The sequence below is a fragment of the Phyllostomus hastatus genome, unplaced genomic scaffold, assembly GCF_019186645.2.
Source record: "Phyllostomus hastatus isolate PE091 unplaced genomic scaffold, TTU_PhHast_1.1 phas_scaffold_39, whole genome shotgun sequence".
Lineage (NCBI taxonomy): Eukaryota > Metazoa > Chordata > Mammalia > Chiroptera > Phyllostomidae > Phyllostomus > Phyllostomus hastatus.
Window position 1 is genome coordinate 34397648 of NW_025334028.1, and position 20900 is coordinate 34418547.

General features: G+C 38.1%; 1 protein-coding gene across 1 annotated transcript in view; it reads right to left on the minus strand.

Moving 5' to 3' along the window:
- The window catches only part of ADARB2 (adenosine deaminase RNA specific B2 (inactive)), a 436890-nt gene extending 416283 nt beyond the window's left edge, over window positions 1–20607 (minus strand). The window contains exons 1-2 of the mRNA XM_045820262.1: window positions 20568–20607; window positions 20230–20431 (exon numbers count right to left, since the gene is read on the minus strand). Coding sequence (XP_045676218.1) covers window positions 20230–20329 — 100 coding nt within the window. The 5' untranslated portion in view covers window positions 20330–20431; window positions 20568–20607. The remainder of the gene's footprint in view (window positions 1–20229; window positions 20432–20567) is intronic.
- Between the last annotated feature and the right edge of the window lie 293 nt (window positions 20608–20900).

Sequence of the window (20900 nt, forward strand, 5' to 3'; positions counted from 1 at the left end):
TGGTGTTTAAAAAGAGAAAATTTAAGCAGTTTATTTATAAAATTGGAGGCCAGGATTCGAAAGCATTAGAGGTCAGTCTTCTGGGTCAATTTTTCTTGAAGAAGAGGGGAGGCTACAGGATTTAGGTTGAGTTTATGATTGACACTGTGAAGAGCTTCCATAAACTGGCGTGAGCATTTCGGTCTAGAAGCCAGCTGACAGGAGGAACAAACAAAATTGAGACACAATTTTTTAAAAGCTAATTGCTAATCTTAGTTTCACTTACTAAAAACTAAAGGTAAAATAATTCATCTAATAAGCATTTCTAATCTGCATGAAACCTTTAATTCATTGGTTAATTCCAGGTTACTGGGTGCACATTTAGTCTCCATCAACACCCACTTAATGCCTTTCACAATCTGTGCATACATTCAAAATACAAAATGGTACCCTCAAATTCAGCCTTACATGGTGAAATCTAGGTCTGGATCTTAACTCACCTCTTACATTTTGCATTTAAATAATCTTAACAGGCTTTTATTCTATTGGATACATACCCTCCTGCCACAGGAAGATGCATACCTGCCTTTATGGTCTTGATGTAACCATGGCAGCCTGAACTGTATGAACTGACCCCATGAAGACCATGAGCTTCTTCAGCCACCTGGGTACACATTTTCAAGCTGGCCTTGATAGAACAGTCCATTGGAACCAGCTACTTAAAAACAAGATGCTTCATTGAAACCTAATGAGTTTTTTTTATAACCATAATATCCAATTAGTTACATCTGCTCTTATATTTTCCTGAGTCAAATTACCTAATTTTTTACTTCTTATGGTTTGACACCTGGTTTGATTGCTCTTATTAGAAAACAAGAAGATGTCTCTAACTCATTGTGTTTCCCTTTTTGTTTTGGCTGCCAGGAAGCTCAGTGCTTTAATGCTCAGTAGTCATATTATCTCTCAAAAATTTTAAATTCAATTTGGAAGTGTATTTCCATTTGCAAAGTTTCACTGTCTGTCTTTTGTTCTCATTATATAATATTCTTTTTGAAAGTAAGGCAGGTTTAAGACTAAAACAGAAGCCACTAAATTCATTTTTAAAGTCTATTTTACTGTATGAATAATAGATTTTGGTTACCTGACTGAGAAACTTTCAAGATTATTTCATAATACATGTAATAAGGTAATTCTTTTTTAAATTGTGGAAGAAAATGGGCCCCACATGTCTAGGAAAGGTGGTAATGGGAAAGCATCATAACACACAAACAGCCGGACAGAAGTGAAATATCTAAGCTGATAGGTGACCCAGCCCATGATTCAACACCGACTTCTCTGTAGTTTGCATTCCACTTTTGCCTTGTCCCATTGTTTTTGAAAAGGTTCTGAAGGAAAAAACAGGCTTCTCTAATGTAAAAGCAGTTGAAATTAAACCCCTTAGTTTCCAGCAAAAAGAGCACCTATCAGAAGTCAGAGAAGACTCCTGGAGTGGACAGAGGTTGGAGAAGCTGAGGAAAGAAGCAGGTGCTTGGGATGGTCCCAGAACTGTTGGAACAATGAGGCAGGATGCCTCCGTCACTGCTGCCCCCTCTCCCCCAGCTGCTGGGCCAAGCTCGGGTCACCTTCCTGGGCAATGACGTGTCCACCAAGGGATGTGAACTGTGGGTTAGGCTTTGCAGAAGCCCCTCCAGACCCATCTCCCTGGCACTGTGCCCTTTTCCAGTGCACACATAAGTTCCAGTTCCCGGGCTTCAGGGACAAGCTGACATCCACTCTGCCTTCCCCAGGAAGGTGACTTAGATTCTGAACAGAAGATGGAAAATAACCCTAAATCTGATCAGTACTTGTCAGTATGGTAGGAGGGCAGTAATAAAGGTGTTATAGGTTCTGAAAATACTACAGTTCTTAGGAAGAATACAGAAGTCTGAGATAAATTCAAAATTGTAATAGATTGCTTAGTAGGAGATTCTGCTGTGAAGAAGCCAGTGAAAATGTTTGGTGATACTCAATTATTTGGACATTTCCTAAACCTTATCCTATTGAAGGCTCATGTTAAGAGAAGTGTTAATGTGTTGTCCCCCAAAAGTTGTTTAAGGTTCAAATAAGTTTGAAGTATGCTTCTCCTTGCCTTGTGTGTTATTGATATGTGATGGCTCCAAGAAGCCTTGTAATAAAACAATTTGTTAAATTTAAATATATGACAACATCCTGAAATTAAAAACAAACAAAAAATGAAATGCATCTCGCACAGATGCATTGTTGCATAGAACTGCATTTGGGAATTTTTCCTCACTCTGTTGCATTCCATTCCATAGAAGAAATGACCAGATTTAGGATTCACAAATCTCTGAGTATGTATCTCTTACAGATATCAAGGATCTAGTGTACAGAATATTTTGATAAAATGCTAATTACATTTAGAAAGTCTAGAAAATAACCTTAAAGTTCACACATACCTTGAATAATGATGAGACATATCTATGCCTTCTTAATTCACATCAGGACATATGGATTGAGAACACTCCTAAAATACCCCAATAAGTGTGTTTTGTTATTCTATTCTATTCACGTCCTCTCTCTTTTCCTACAGGATAGGAGATAGGGCCTCACTGTACAGGTTTTACGAAGCAACATTCCCTGTGACTGTGCCTGGGTTTGGTTGTGCCCTTGTGTTCCTTTGGTCTTGGTTTTGCATTTGGAAAATCTGAGTGCTTCTCATTTGCAGGCACAGATCGGCCTCATTGCTCAGTGACTTGGGGGCAGAAATTATATCAGTATGTATATACAGTGGGGTCTAAGTCCAGTCACTGGAGCCTTTTGTGTCAGGTTGTGTGTGGACAGGGGGTAACAAGGTTGCCCTGGGATGCAGGGGGATGCTGAGCATCCTGCACTGTCTGCTTTCCCAGCAGGCAGCTCCTCTTTCCTCCAGAGGCCTGGCTTGCTGGACTGGCTTTCCCTTACATCCCACTGTGGAAGCCTGCCTGAGAAACGTTTGCAGGCTCTCCCAGGATAGATGAAGGCTGAGGGTAGCTTCAAGCTGATTTCAGGTGGAATGTGAAAAATGTTTAACAAATTAAATGCTATATTATATTTTAATGAGGATTAGAAAAATATAAAACAGGAACATTAACCTCACAAATAAAACATACCTTAGGAAAACATAACAAAGGAGAAAAAATGTCTTCAGGGAGTTTTGAATATTTATTGAAATAATAATACATGTATTTAGTTTTGTTTCACATGTTACAAGGCATGTGACTGTATGATTAACCGTCTAAATCGGGATGCGTATGGAATGGAATGGGTCATTATTTCTAATTAATCTCACACTGCAGGTTATTGCACTCTCTGAGCATGTGATCACCATCATTAAGAAACAACTGGTGAAGGCCTGACAGTCCACTTAGAGCAAAAACTGGGGCAGAAACTAATATAATAGTGAAAAATAAGAGGAAGTAGTACAACAGACAAGGAAATGAACAGCATATTTATTGTTCTTTTATTTTTGCTCACCCAAGCTTATGTTTATGGATTTTAGAAAGAGAGGAAGGGAAGGAGAGAGACAGAGAGAGAGAGAGAGAGAGAGAGAGAGAGAGAGAGAGAGAAAGAGAGAGAGATGTCAACCAGGGATCCAACCTGCAACTTTTTGATGTATGGGACAATATTCCAACCAACTGATCCACCTAGCCAGGATGACTTTTTTAAACTTGTAATGTGCCTGGCTACATTGGTGACACTTGATTAGTATGGATAGTTCTATCTGCAAACTTATCAAAAAGTTTAAGCCAAAGCATCCATTACTTTTCTTTAAATGCATCTACATTGAACACTATATATTTGATCTTCCCATTGCTTTGATGCAAGTGATTCCAAAAATACAATACCATTGTAAAACTTTATAAGGAATACAATGATCAATATTGAAAGTGAAATCAGTACTTGCTCAAATGAAAGAAAGGAAGGTATTGATACATGAACCTAAATTTCAACCAAGATTTTTGCCTTCTTTGGTTGGCAAGACCTACCTCAGAGGAAAGACTGACCAGTACAGCCATTAATTCATTATTATTCAGCTTGTATAAAGAATTAAAATTACTTAAAAAACAGGGCAACAAAGGAAATGAAGCAAAATATTGCAAGAGATGTAGGTTTACTGTGTGTTTTAAGACCAAATGTATGTTAATGATGATATAAAAGAATTCAGAAAGAGGAAGTATGAAAAATAAGCTTTAATAACACAAGCTTAATATCAGAGTATTTTCTAAATTTGCCCATGATTTTTTTTCTTCTGGAAAGATTATATTTATATTACATGCCCTGGTTCTGCTGTTTCTATACTTGTAACATGAGGCACAAAGGCACACAATTACACAAACACACAATTTAAGTCACTCAGGTTAGGAACAATTTCTACTATAAATAAATAGGGAGTTAGAAGACATTTATACAAATAAAAATGTTCATCCATTATTATTCCATCAGCAGGGAAGTTCACAAAAGTCCACTTAAGCAGGACAGCCTCACTACCATATGCAACCTGAATCTCATATATAATGTTGAAATGTTGCACCCACGTTAGACTCGATTCTGGATCCCAGGCGTCTTTCCACTGGGATGTGAAGGATGGAATCTGTACTTTGAGCCAATCTCAGCTCTTCCCTTGTTCCAGCTCTGGGTCTGGAGCTTCCTTCAGTCTACAAAACTGAGCAGGAGGGGTCTAAACAAATCTGCTCAGTCCACTCTCTTCTCTAAGTTCGGAGGCACAAGGGACCCTCTCTGGGCATAATGGGTTGGGATTCACTGGCCTGTTATAAATAAAACGTTATTGAGAATCAGTGATTTGTTTACAAAGGAATTTTAAAAAACTTGGAAATCCTATCTGTGTGTGTTTATGTAAAATGATTTTACAAAGAAGATTTTGAACAGATGGGAAGAGCAATTTTAGTCAGTTTGTGTGCAATGAGTTGCATATATTCTCCTTACCATCAATACCACTTTATTCTGTTTGGGAGCACAGAGTGTTTTCTCAAGAGGATCTCGCTATTTAACTGTTTTGTTTTAAAGTTGACAATTCCAGGACCATCATCATATGGTGACTTCAGATGTCCTATTTGACTTTTCTCTGCCCAAATTTGTTTCTGTAATCCACTTTTCATCATTTACTCAGTGATTTAAAACAGAACTACATGTTTACCTGTGGCTTCAACTTGATTTTGACTTTGTATTGCCAGCACAAAATCTAAGCTGGTTTAATCTAGGAAATTGGAACATTAAACTTATCATTTATGCATGAAAGTGGATGAGAAATATCCTGTACACAAACACACAGAGACACACACAAGGTCATACAAATGTTTTCATTTTATATCCAGATGTACAACCAAAAAAGTGTATTTAAATCTGAAGAGAACATTTTATAATATTCAAATTTAGTTCTAGGATTTTACTGAATGAGTAATAAGTTTTATTTTCATTGCAAAATATTAACTAATTTGAATATCACAACAAATCATGGACTTGCATAGACTTTCTTTCTGTGGATGGTGTTGTCCATGTAGGTGCTGTGTATGTACAGCTCAGCAGCATGCTATTTTTTTCTACTTGTTTACTGAGAATTAGAATTAAAAATTTTCTCACCTATAATTTTAATTCATAGTAGTTCTTAAAGATTTTTAAATGCTTTTAAAAAACTTTATTTATTTATTTTTTAAATTTTTAAAAAGATTTTATTTATTTATTTTTAGAGAGGGAAGGGAGGGAGAAAGAGAAAGAGAGAAACATCACTGTGCAGTTGCTGGGGGCTGTGGCCTGCAACCCAGGCATGTGCCTTGACTGGGAATCGAACCTGTGAGGCTTTGGTTCACAGCTCACTCTCTATCCACTGAGCTATACCAGCCAGGGCAGACTTTATTTATTTTTAGAGAGAAAGGAAGGGAGGGAGAGAGAGGAGGAAAACTTTAATGTGTGGTTGCTTGTGTGCTCCCCACTGGGGACCTGGCCTGCAACCCAGGCATTGGCCTGACTGAGAATTGAACCGGTGACCTTTTGGTTTGCAGGCTAGCATTCAGTCCACTGGGCCATACCAGCCAGGGCAGTTCTTAGATATTTTAACTTGTACAATAATGAGTATTTACTTTGGAGTTCAATATACATTATGCAGATATCTGAAAAATGAACACATTGAATGTCTGAGTTGATTCTATAGTCTAAGATATTTTTAGCCTTTGAATCAGAAAACTGTGTTGCCGATGGTAATTAAACAAATGAAAGCACAATGAACGATATACAGGGTCCAGCAGAGGTAATGCCTGCTTCAGTGTGGTTGGTAGGGTAATAATATGGGTGTAATAATTTATAGTTTTAATTTGAACATTTCACTTAAAATGTCATATGGTGTATTTGAGTGTGATATTGTTATGTTACGGAGTTACATGCTTATGATTTTACAATAAAAGTTTGTAATAAAAAAGGCGTGTTATTTGTGCCAGACCCTGTATACAGATATATAAATATGCATATATCTGTATATAATCATATCTACATACACATATTCATTTAGGACACACATGTATTCTCATTCAGATGTTATGAGCTGTTTTCACCCTATTTATCATCTTCCTGAGAATGGGAAGCCCAGACTTTCCTGTGAGCCCTTCTATATCCTGGTTTCACATCCTAGCTTTGTGGACATTGGTCACATCTTTTGATGTGTTTCCACAGGTGTCCCTTCAGTGGCAGCGAACTCAACATTGCCCAGAGAACACTTATTCTTGCCTCTGTGCACCCTCACCTTGAAAGACCCTCCTTCCAGGGACCCATACTCTTATGATAGCCTTTCTGCACCTTTGTGTTCACTTCCATACCAGGATGATGGATCCTTCTTACCCAAAACATCTGTTTGAAGACCAGAGGACTATCCAGACTTCAAAGTGGTCACTGATATCTTTAGGTCTCTCTACCTTTGTCCATAAGGGTAGAGATGTTGAATTAATATTCTCCTAGGATCTTTTTCCTTCCCCATAAGAAAAGTACATGACCAATTTTATTTCAGTTGGAAAAAGAGCAGGGAGGTAGAAGTGATCTTCACACTATTTACACTGTGGAAGGAAACCTTTCTTAGAATTATCATAGCTCATGCTGCTTCAACTGGAAATGGGGATCTTCAGAGGGTCAGGAAAGGAGGAAACCAAAACACAATAAAATCCACATAGTTTCATGCCATTAGATGGCAATGTTCATGACAAAGTAAGAATGTAAAAATTTTTGGACATTGTTTATTCAAATCTGATGCTTGTCTAATTCTGTAAGTATTTCTCATCCACTAGAGATACTATGGTTTATATACTAGAGATATTATTGTGATGAAAGTGAAACTTATGACTTTTCTGGCTGTTATTAAGGTAGAGATGCTATATCTGGAAAGAGGATATAACCTAACAGCATGCTTTCATTTTCAAGAAATGTCTCTAAAGGTGAATTGAACTTCGCTTTTTTTGTCTATTGTGAGCTGAATGTGTCTCTCCCCTCCCAAGTTCATATGCTGAATTCCCAACCTCTATGACTTCAGAATGTAACTATACTTGGAGAAGGGATATTTAAATCTGCAATTAAGTTAAAATGGGGTTGCTGGGGTAACCCTAATCCAAACTGATTGGTGTCCTCATAAGAGCAGATCAGAGCACAGACACAGAGAGGGACAACCATATGTGGAAACAGGCAGGAGACAGCCATCTACATGTCTGGGAGAGAGACCTCAGGATAATTCAATGCTGCCACACCTTGATCTCAGCTTCCAGCTTCCAGAACTGTGAGACAATAAATTTCCATTGCTTGCATTGCCCAGTCTGGGGTACTTTGTTACAGCCACCCGAGCAGACTAATACGCTGTCTGTCTAGACTTTTTGTATGGTTAACCTAGATGAATAAGTGCAAAAACCTCTCCTATTCTGAATTTAATCTTACAAGTTTATTTATAAGTCAGCTAAATATGACATTCTGTTATTTCTTATCTGAATATATATGTTTATATGTGTACATGAAATGTATATGAAAAGATATGTCATGATCTTATAATTCAAGTATTGTTCCTAGTTCATATATAAACAAATGGTGCGCCAAAGGCAAATTTCAGGAGTAGAACAGGGTAAAGGCTCAATAAATGTTAGCCACTGAGATTTAGCTCTTATTGCCTGTGGCCAAATGGGCAGTAGGTTGAGTGGCCTCATCATTGCTGGTTTGCACTTGACTACTCAAGAGAAGCTTTTTGGGACACTGAAGCAGAGTCAGTTTTGAACTTTTTAGAGTTTGTCCTCCTTGGGTTTGTTGACCTTTTGGGTGAGGCCAACACTCTGAAAAATAGACACTTCCAGTACCATAATTATTCCATTCACACACTTTGCCTGTGATATAAAGTAAACTCCATGTCCCCCATTCCTGGACCAGAGTGTCCAGGGATGTCACATGGGAAATGCCACATAATGTCCTATATATTTTTTCTCCAACAAATCTGGTGCTTGTTTTTGACATCAACCTAAACTAGACAGTCATCTTTTTCTGCAAAACTACAGAAGGATAAACCACATAGCATTGATTCCAAATCCTAAAGAATCCACCAAGGACCAGATGGCATTCCCAGGGCAACACCATGAGAGAACTCTGGAGGGAGGGAACTTGTTTCAAATATTGAAGATAATGTCCCTGCATCTGCATGTGAAATTTGACTATTTTCAGATACACAGGTTGTTTTAGATATTAGTGGTAAGAACCCTGATATAATGAAATTACATTTCAGAGTAGAAATTCACGGTCAAGGCCATTTTGGGAAACATTTTAAAGGATCAACTCAGATTGAACAGTGAAAGGACAGTCCAGATGAGTCTAGAGGGAAGATAGTTTCCTTAACCATGTGGGTTAAGGATAAAACAGTACTAGTGAAGAAGTAACAATGCTGATGTCAGGTTCCTGCTTCTAGAATTTGTAAGGTATTATGCATAAATATATATAAATAGTCTGAGGCATTTAATTCATTGCATGGTTTCAATTTTATCAACTCTCACTTTTATTGTTTCCCTGATGGTCAAGTTTGGAAACATTTCTAAGTATGACTACAGATAATTATTTAGACCTACTGGTTATAGCCAGTGTCAATGCTGCCAAAGTGAGTAGACCAAGTAAGTCTACCAAAGAATTTGGTACACACCAAAGAATTTTGTGTTTTAGTGCTGCATATTTGGCGTGGGTTCTACATGTATCTTGCTTAGTGTACATGAGATAGATGGAGACAGAAAGGGAGAGGAAGAGGGAGATGGAGAGGGAGGGAGAGAGAGAGAAGGAGAGAGAGAGAGAGAAATATTATTTTAAAGTTATCTAATAGGCCTAATAGGTAAGAAGTAAGAAAGACCAAAAAACATGCTATCTACATAGAAACAGGGGACAAATTCAGTGACTTTCATCTTTTTCATGAGGTATCCTGTGTCCACACATTGAATGGACATGCCACTCTATGTCCTAGTTTCCATGATGTCTAGGCAGAGATGCCATTCTAGGTTGTAAAGAATGTCAAGTTATGCCACAAGTTAGATGCCATGTTTACTTAGTTTTCTTGGCCTGGTGCTAGAGTTTTGTGTTACATAGACACATACAATGCTTGTCCTTGGCAATGAGGAGGGAGTTGAATTTTTGTGAACCAGGAAGCAAGATGGTAGCTGAGTACTTGGGCAGTGCCTGGACTTTTCTAGAAGGAGGAGTGCAGCACCAGTTACAGGTGTGGGGGATTCAAGGCAGATGTACAACCACCAGGCAAGAGAAGGCATACCTGCATGCCCAAGCTGGAGGCTCAGGGGAGAGAGGATGAGAAGAATTTGTCAGGGTCAAGGTGAGGGGCACCATGCTCCAAAGGGCTGCTCACTGAACAGCATCTGTGGGATTTGTCTGAGTCTGCATGTTTCATCTCATCCATCTACTTTCCACAAGTATCCCAAGCATCGTTGTGGTTGGTTTGGGAAACAGAAGTGTGCCTCCAAAACCTTCTGAAGGAGGTTTTGTAAACTGTCTGTTCCACATGGACAACAGAGAAGCCAGAGCCAAGTTGAGATGTGCTTTCTGTCTCTTTCAAAGAACATTTTGAGGGCTTTCGTTACTGCTTCATCCGTGCCAGTTAGCGCTGTGGCTGACACATAAAGGTGTTCTACCAATGATTGTTGAGTGAATAAATCCAAATTCATGTGGCAATAACTTAAAGATATACCAGACAGTGTCCTTTGTAAATCTGCCATCTATGTCTGATAATTCTATAGCAGCAGTTTATTGATGGTTACAGTGTGGTGCCCCTGTGCTCATTTCTGGGAGCACACATCTCACCATGGCCCCCATCCTTGGGCAGTCACTGCACACACACAGCAATGACTGCCGGTCGGACCTGCAGACAATTCTGCAAAACATGAACTAGAGAAGCCACATTTGTCCCTCGTTGTCATCATCCCAAAGATGGCTTACAAACATCATCCCCACACATGTCCCCACATTGTGTTTTCCCTATGTCAACTACTACAGCTCATAGAATCTGTACATACTCTTTTTAGAAAGTGTTCTTTTTCTACTACATTGTTACAGTTATTTCTTGAAGCAATTTTTATTTCAAAAATGAAATCAATTTTTCCAATAGGTTTTAATTGAGCAGCTTTAGGTTCTGACACTGAGGAGGAAATAAAGTGTTCAGATCTTGAGGAATTTATAGTTTAATGACCTAGTTTTTATGCAGGAGTTTCATCTGGAATAATAAAATAGATACAATGGAAATCCAATTTTGTCAAAAAAAGACAATATTTTATATTTAAAAGAATTTCCCAAGAATGCAATAGTGTGCTGGATTCATGAAGTTTTTATGTATGTCTGCATCCACATATGCAATCTAAGCTCAGAAAGAAAGATCCTGCTAACTTTTTTCATGTTTTTTTTTTGTCTTTAGCTGCTTGCTTAGCCCATAGCAGGCACCTGAGGAGATGTATTTGCAAATGAACAAATGGTACTTACACCAAATCAGTGCTTGTCTGAATATACATATAATGTTTATGGCAAAATTGCAAACAGAGCAGAATTAGATAGCATGCCCTACACTTTTAAATCAAAAGCTCCTTCTGTTTGGAAGATAGAGCACACAATGCAGGAAGATGAACTCTGAACAGAGCACAGGAAGGAGGAGACTTCCAAATTGATCCCTCTTCTTCCCACCCTTCTCTGGTGCTTTCTGTCTCTGTTTCTGTCACCTACCCGCCACCACCAATTAAAACCCCTTCGTACCACCATGGTGTTTATTTCTGTCTTGTTTTACAATGTAAGAGGACAGATTTAGTTTTATTAGTATCAAAGATAAAAAAGATTTATTTCACTTCTATGTGTAAACTATGAACAAATTTTTAAAACATGTTTAAAAATTTTTACAATTAATATTTTCCTCAATACCAAAAAGGACGATCACAGGTCAAGGCCATTTTTCACTATTTCTTAAGGCATTTGTGCTCTCAGAAGTTAGTTAAATTTTTTTTCATAATTTTTTAAATGTTTACCTAAAATAAGTATCTATTAGACTTCTGCTGTTACCGTGCTAGAGAATCTTTTAATATTTCAATTTCCATTATTTTAATAAATGCTTGAATCTGTCATCTCTATATGTTACATGCACATTTTAGGAATCTATAAAAAACACACACATGTAATTATTAATGGCTTGAATTCCATTCATTATCTACATATAAAAGTCCAAATTATTCCTTAAAATAATTGGATAAAACCCTCAAGTAATAACGTAAAATTATATGAACTCTCAAATGTGTTGGATCTAAAGTGAATAACCTTGTCATTCTAAATGTTTAATGAGTAACTGTTTCCCTGAATTTCACTCAGTGCTGAATGGCTTTCCATCTATAGTTTTTGAAGGTGGAGTAGTGTAAGGACTAAAGTAACATTTACTGCACAACAGAACTGTATCTCTTAGTTCAATATCTTTCAAGGGTTGTCAAAGTTCATGTATTTCCCATTACCCTGCCTTCAAGTTTTTTTTTTTTTTTTAATAAAGCTACTGTTTATCCTGGTATTTTTCCCAGGGATGTAGCAATGATTTTTATTTCAAAATTGTTTCTTCTTCAGAAAGAAAATTAGCAACATGGACCCAACTGATTAAAAAAAACATTCTCCTTGAACTGTATGTTTTGAATGAAAAAATCACTTTCTGTTAGAATTCTGTTAGAATCTGGATAGTCCTTTACACATTCCATCTACAGTGTTAATATTTAGAGTTGAAGCACAAATATAATATCTTCATGTCTGTGGTTAAATTAGGCCCTGTATGTTTTTATTTACCTTAAGGAACAATAAACAGTATAATTTGAATATTTTTTGCTCTTACCCAAATTTATAAAAGTCTTTTATTTTTAAGTTGTACATGCCAGATAATGCATGAGCTGGTGCACATTTTGTTTCAGCTCTCAGGTCAGAACGCAGTCTAATAAAAAGAGAGCGTGTGTTTCCTTTAAGGACACATCTATTTCCACAGCTCTGAGCCAGACACGAGCGGAGCATCTGTTATAGACAGGGATGAGTGAACCCAGCCAGACTTGGGTGCACAGGAGGTCAACATCTATTTTGTTGACATTTCTGTCATGTTTATTAAATTGCACTTTTCCAAAAGCAATTAAACTTTTTAGGAAATATTGCATTCATTTTCAACAGAGGAAATCTGTGTACTTGCAATGGACTTAGTCTGATAAAATAATTTGTAAATCAGTTATTTGGTGTCCAGGGTGTATGCTTTGAGCTAGTCTATTCTGGTTCTCAAGTCCTGCTTTTCAGAAACAGCACTGCCCCCACTTTTTTGTTTGTTTTTTAACCGTGGAAGGGATTTGACTGGGGGAGTGTTTCCCAGAAGTGCCTGGCTCCCCAGCTTCAGAGAATGGAGTTAACACCATTCTGTTTTAATATCACTTTGAGAAGACATATTTGAGAAATCATGGAAGATATTACAAAATGATGAGGCAGATCTTCCATCTGTCGGCTGTAGGAAACAAGAATTGGTGGTTTCATACGGAACTAAATGGAGCAGCAAAGATTAATTAAATCTATAAAATTCCTCAATGCACATCCTGGTTGAGGCGAGTAAAGAAACACTTTCTATTATGTGCAAATCATCTGGAAGTGTTGAGCTATCATTTAGGTGTAAGATTTACTTCACAGAGTGGAAACTCCAGAAAAGAGGGTTTACTAATATATCCTGAGCAAGGTGAGTTTTATTTATTATCCAAATGTTAAAGTCATGGCAACAGAAAAAAGCCTTGATCTTTTTTGTAAATAAGTTCTCTGTGGGCACCATTACAAAAGTGCTCAGTGGGATGGAGGTAACCAGATTTTAGCTAAAGTGAACAGGTAGTTCACTTTAGAAATAATACCTGTCCTATTCTTCCCTTTGTCTCCACTGGTGACTTCTCCCTCTAATCCACAGCAGATTTTGATCGTGCAGGTGTGGAGACAGAGCTGGGTCTCTTCGATCTCAGACCAGCTACTGTGAGCATTCATGTTGGAAGTGCATTAGCAGTTACACAAGCACGCGAATCTAACGGCCTTCTCTGCATCGAAGCAATTCCATCAGCCACCTTCAACCCTGTCACTTTAGGTGTACACATCTTTAAAAAGCCTTTAAAATTTCATCTCTTAGGGATTCAAAAGTAATGATCTGAAATTTACAAGTCACCTGAGCCTTGGTATATGTCTGTTCCATCTTAAACCGAAATGCTCCTTTGCATTGTTTCTGTAAACGCTCCATTTATGAACACTGTTTCTTAATCAAGCATGAAATCCCCTCTTTAAAATGAATATAACATTTATATTACCTATCTGCTAGTTTTTGAGATTTAAAAATGTTAACATTAACTATTGGTAATTTTCATAATTTAAAAGAGATCATAGGGAATTCATATATATGTATTTTATGACACAAAGATGACATTTACTAGACACTTTGTTACCAAAAACCAGATACTAATTGTGTTCCTTCCCACCAATAAAATAACAAAGTGAAATTATTTGGTGGTCCTTCATTCTCAATACCTATAACTGGAATTTAAAGAATGACTAAATAGCCACAGTGTATGGAGAGGATGCAAGAACTCTGATTAGCTGTTTATTTCCAAATATTTATTATTCTTCAGAAAAAAATCTTCTGTTTTTTCAAGTGGCCAGGTTTATTTTGGGTATAATTACAGACTTCTTAAAAAGCAAACATATTCTTCTCTAGGTTGCTAATTCTTTGATGCATTTCCTGAGAATTAAATTCCCTCGTAAATTAGCAGGAGACTCGAGGCTCTAGGAGCCGCATTTGCTGTGTGGCTGATTACACAAAGTCAAGAAGTCGGATGCCTTAGCTCCCACTCCTTTTAAATAAAATAATCAAGTAAATAGAAGTTTGATCTTCAAATAGGGATGTCTTAGAACTGAGTGTTACATATGCAACACTCAGGAACATACATTTTTAAATTTCCAAATGCATGTGCTTTTCCTGTTTCTAAGGGTTCATGGAAGCATGTTACACTTACATGTGGACTGAGATTTAAACAGACCCGTTTCCCTTCTTTTTGAAAGTAATGTCCTTTATTTGATAAGGGCACATTGTCAAATGAATTATAATATATTAATAGCTAGGAATAAATAATTTTCTTGCATAATCAAGTATTTAACAACACATATTTCTGTATTTTAGTGGAGGAAAAACATTTAATTGAAAAGATACAGATTAATTTAGGTTCACTCTAGTTACAGACACTTAACAACATGAATCTCTTATTTTTTTCCCACAACTCAGGCTATACATTGCTATGTAGCATTTTCTCACATATATGGCCTCATGCTGACACTAAACAGTTTAAATGTTTTGTGAAGGACATCTGTGCTTTTCATATTTCACCTGGCATTTGTTTTATTACCATTATTATTATTTTTAGTTTTGAAATGGCAGTAGTAAGTGTTTTTAAAATCTTGCTTACCATGTGGAAACATATCCTTTTAGAAATCTTGTTTGGTAATGACTAAGAGCCCAATTTACCAATACAGAGTCTATTTAAATGATGAAGAACAAAATAGTGTAATTATTTTTGGTTTTATAAGTTGCCCCAAACTGTTCATATTCCCAAAACACTGACCACTTTCTAGGATTTTAGAAAAAGAAGCAGCAGATATAAAAATTGTTCAAATGTTTTAACTGTCTTTGCTGTGTATGTATGTGTACACATATATACACACAACAATAAACACGCAATATATATGTGTATATATATATTTAAATTTAACATTGGATGCTTTCAGAACACATCTATTTTCCCATCCCTCAAAAAGGAAAAGTTCAATTTCCTAGTTCTGCATTTCCTTACATAGCGCTCTTCTTCTGCAATAACTGAATCACCACTATTTAGACATGGGTACACGAATCTCATATTTTTATTCTAAATTCACGTCCACTCATTGTATCTAATGCCCTTGAAGCAATCGCAAAGCACTGCTATCACACAAGTCACCAGAAACCAGAGGTAAATACAAATTCTAAAAAGCGAAAGATAAAAAGCCCTGCATCATTAGACGAAGGCGGACTGTTTAATCAATTTAATTTTATCACTAAATTCAGCTCTTCCCCTGAGCTGTCAGAGAGTGAGGGGAGTGGGGTGAGCGGGCTGCGTGGCCGTGGTGCAGGGACCTGTGTCCCCACTGGCCACACGGAGGTTTGCTGGTTCGTCATGGCAGGGGTTGCAGAGCAGCACGGCCTCTCCACCTCCATCCTTGGCACCATCTCCTATTTCATTCACTTTTTATGGAACTTCGTTTCACAACAAGCCTGCTCCTGTCATCCATTTGCCCTACTTGATTCTGTTCCTTTTGCCTGCTTTTTATGTACGTTTCGCAGCGTTCAGCTCCTGGTCGTTTCCCCAACGTCCTGGGGTTCTCAGCTCACTTTTACAGAGCTACACCTTGGACTGGTGTTCCCAAAATTCATCTTCACTTTTCTAAAACTCTGTGTAACTGATCACCTTGCAACAACATCTAAATTTCAAGAGTTAACTTATTTTGCTGCCAAATGCCTCAAAAAGAGAAAAGTCATGTGCCGATACACAAATTCAATTAGATTGACTTCTAAGTGATTTCTTATACAGCATTTCCAATACTTCTCCAAAGTTTCTTCCCTTTCCTGGTTTTAGTGGTGGATCCACCTTCCTTACAACACTCTCCATCCACTTAGGTCATGCTTTCAGTTAAATTGGTATCAGTTCTCAATCCATTTCCAGATATGTTTGCATTAAAGGAGTGATTTTTAAAAGTGTCCAGACACTTCAGTCAGTTTATACACTATGAATACTAATGAATCACATATTAAATATATTTATTATTTACAGGATGCATTTCATGCTAATATATATTTTCTTTTAGGAAAACTACACTCACAAAAGAAAGAACAAAGATATATGAAATGAATATATGAACTATTTAATAATCAAAAATACACCTACAAAATTCCTCAGACTATTAATTACCCTAAAGGAATGCAATGGTTCAGAGATCAATTGATAAAATTTTAAATGTTTTCTCTTTATGTACTACACTGTATTGATCAATATTGCCTCTTGTTCTGCCCACTGGAGCAGATACTAATTTAAAAAACCTTGTATCTTTACTTTTATTATCAGGTTAAAATACATACCTTTTTTAAAAAATAGTTTATTTATTTATTTTTAGACTGAGGGGAAGGGAAGGAGGGAGAGAAACATTGATGTGCGAGAGATACATCAATCTGTTGCCTCTCACACTTTACCTTTTATAACGTCCACGGGTTTAGTTCTTTCTGAACACTGGCAGACTACTCTAACAGGACCACAAAACACAGATTTGGTTATGCATAATTCTACCCAGAACTATAAAATAAAGAGCAGTTCCTAGGTTTCTCTGTGAGAAAAGAGCTCTGTGGGCATTCAGCGAGAGCAGGGAGCAGCTAAGTCTCTATAAACTACCAGTGCCTCCAGCATTTTGTCAATGTCTCTGAATGCAACTAAAGCAGAATAAACCTGCGTGTCTCTCACATGTTACATGGGATTTGAGTGGACATTTCTAAACCACATGTGTAAAAATTAGATGATTTCTTTTGTATTTCCCAGCTTTTTATAGCTGTCTATTTTTTCCCACAAGAGTAAAATTTTGTTATTTTTTATTTCTACTGAAAATATAAATCATTCATAATAATTTCTAAAAGAAAGTTTGAACTAAAAAATATCACACAGAGACGATGCAAAATCTGAACAGCCAGGTCTTGATAAAATAATAGAAGGGAATTAACTGGTAGGTGGGTGAAGGTTCACTCTGGGTGCCTCCTTTAAAGTTTATCTGAGGTAGAAATGCAGGTTCTGGCTAGTAAGATTTATATGTATACATATTTTCTGATCTTTAAAGATGATACTGCTTCCTATGTAGTATGGTGACTAAAAAACACCTAAGACAGGAAAATATTTCATTTTTGAGGCTATGGATCATATTTATTAATAAAAGTATTATATTGATTCCATACTTAAGCTGTAGCTACAGAGTTTTTATTTCAGAGCCCATAACTGTTTTGACAATAAAAAGGTAATTAAAATACCAAAGCCACTTTTAGAGGATGCATGTAGAAAGATGACAGCATTTCCTAGCACTGGGAAACTAAAAGTTATAATGCTCTTTCCAAAATTAGTCTTGTCCATTAGAATAGGTGGTAAAATAAATGTCATTAGCAAAAAAGTTTAACATTCATCTTAACTTATTTACTTATAAAAAGAGGCCTTACTTTGTGCTCACTGTCAGTAGCTTTTGTTAGTACTTAATACAGTTTACTAAAATTCCATGAACACACACCTGGATTTTAAATGATGATGAATATAGAGTTATAATATTTGATGAGCTTAAAGGCTGAGGCTAGTCTACTCAATTACTGATGTTAAGATTCATGAATATTAGAACATAATTTAAATTCACCATTGTTCTAGTAGAAGAGAAAAAAAATAACCAAGCAGCTGTAATCACTTGGAATTATACATAAACTGATCCATTCTGAGGAAAATGCAGGTAACATTTAATGTGTCCTATAATTGCTATGTTTTCTTTTACGCCGATCACATACATTTACACTGTTAGTTTTTCCCTAGAAAGTGAATATTTAGTAGTTTGATTTGACTCTCCTCCCTGACAAGCTAGCAATCAGCATATGCCACAGGAAATTTCACCCCCACCCATATTTCTATGCATAATTCTCGTTACCCTTTCTCACTCCCATTTTTTGCTATGAGGATTAAGAGACTTGGTATATTCAAAATAACCAAGGTGTAGCAATCTTGCATATCAAAATTTTATTTGGAACTGTTACAGTTAAGTTTCTAGTAAATAAAATCTTCCCTTGGGTTTCTTGGTTTTCTTTCCCCAAATGAACACTTCCTAAGCTAGCATGAGTAACATTCAAAAATAAAGAAAGTGAATTTGGAGAAAGGCATTAATATCTATCAGTATATATTTTATTTCTATAAATTGTTTTATTGTGAAATATTACTCCATACTCTTCGATTTTAAATATTTAAATAGACTAAACAAAAAATTGGAAAACATGAACACCTTAAGTCCGTAAGTTAATGTCTCCTTTTTCCTCTTAAAAGTTATACTCATTATGGAACTCTGTGATTTTCTCAGTATTGATATCACTTTTTGTTCACGTTATTCTTGGAAAATATTAGCATATCTGTTTCAAAATGAAATTTCAGATGACAAAGTGAATGGCTGACATTTATTTTATCAGCTCAGTCAAACTAGAATTATAAAATCACTACCGTTTGGAAACCAAAGGCTGTGGAATCTTTTAGGAAAGTTGTCTCTGGGCTCCTGCTGTTCTGACCTGTGATCATAATTAACGACTATGCGATATTGGCATTATGTCTTCAAACTGTCTGGCTAATTTCTGTTATTGGAAGAAATCATGAAGAACTTGGGGACTGTTTGAAAGAGGTTAGGAAAAGAGGTGGCACAAACTTATCTTCGGCCACTGAAAAGATGAAAATTCTCAGGAGAGCATTTACTGTCTCAGCCCTACCTAACGATGCATTCTGCCTTAGCAGCAAAACTGGGATGCCTGATAAGTTTTCGTTGTGTCTTTCCAACTTTTAGTTGTGTCTTTTCTTTAGGGCTCTATATTCACTTTCTTAAAAAAATTTCAACACACTTTCAAATGATGCTAAGAACTGAACTTTGTCCTGCAGACTCTCAACAAGGAGCTGTCTGTAACCAGTTCCTATCTGGGAAGGACCAGCAGCAGCAGGAGACTTTTCATCCTTACAAGATGTGCACAGGCTGTGCTGGCATTTGAGAACATCACCTTTCCAGTTGGAGCAATTGCTGTTTTTACATCAGCTTCTCTGTGGCAATCCTGGGCTGGAGATGGAACTACTAACTTCAGGGCAGCTGATCTCCAGGAACATCAGTAACAAGGCACCAACATGACAGTGTGTCAGTGGTAACCTGCCATCAGCGGCTCTTTCTCCTCCTCTGCTTTGCAGTTTCCTCCCCACTAACAAGCTGTGATGCCTGTTTGTCTTTCCTGGATTAATTTCTGCTTATTTCCCCAGGAGGAAGGAGCCTGGGCTCTCAGTGGGTCCTAGTGTTTACAAACAATGGGAACCGCACTCAGTAGAAAGTGTCAGCCAATTTGGAGAGGTAACTGCCAGGGTTGTGCCCATTCCTTGTCTTTCCATCCAAGACAATTTGGATGGAAAAGCTGGCACGAGGTCTTATACCTCGTTTTTAGGGATGCTGGCTTAAGTGAGCGTTTCCTTTGGCACCGTGTGCTAAATTGCCTCTGAGAGGGTCAGAGGCAGGGCTGATGGCCTGGAGTGACCGGGGAGCGAACCATCCTCCAGGAGAAGGAACAGCTCCTTCCTCTGCCCCCTCCTCTTCCTCACCTGCCCCTAGACAACGCTTTCCTGAGCCTGCTGCTCTGTTCACTGTCCCGCGTGGGCTGGAAAAAGCCGCGCCCCCCCACCCCACCACTTACGAAGGGGTCTGAACTCCCAAGCACTGTGCCCTGCACTGACATCCCACTGTATCCCAAAGGGAAGCCGCTGGAAACAGGCAAAGCCCACAGACCGGAGGACCGCGGAAGAGAGAGGAGAGTTAGCAGGAGGCGCTCCGCTCCGACCGCCAGATCCTTACCTTTCCTCTTGGACCTCCTCCGCCGCCGCCTCTTGGACTTGCATCTGAGTTGACTGCTCAGCCCTCCGGACCCTCTGCTGGTCCCCAACACCGATGCCATGGCTGAAACTCGGTAAGTAGAGCAGGACAGGAATCCTTTCTCAACCAGTTTCACCTTTGCTGTTCTTGCCGCTGCCGCCGCCTCTGCTAAATGCTTCTGCTTCTGCAAATTGGGGAGCGGGTTCACTTTTTACGACCGGGCACTCACGCGGTCTCCCTCCCTCCTTGTGTCTGAAATTGTTCTGCCACTTGTTTCCGGGCTGCAAGCCTGCGATCTGAGCCCGAGTGCGAGTGCCAACCTCCAGGAACCGCGAAGGCAAGGTGCGCTGGCAGCCTGGACGCTCAGCTCTCCTCTTCCCACGGCCTCTCCTGGTCTGGGCTCTGCACGCAGGGCTTCTACTTTGGCACCTCTGCTAGTTGTTGGACACCAGCCACTTTGAAGCCAATCACGCAGGGAGCTTGTCTATTTGCTGCTGCAAAGTCTAATTAGATCCAATCACAACTGTCTATTGGCTCTGACATCACCACCACCAGCCCTTTGCATTCCCTGTCAGCTTGCAAACTCAGCTCCCCTTTGGATGGAGGGAGCTGCTCAGGACCCGGTGCAGAAGGAGGCTGCACGGAGGGAGGGA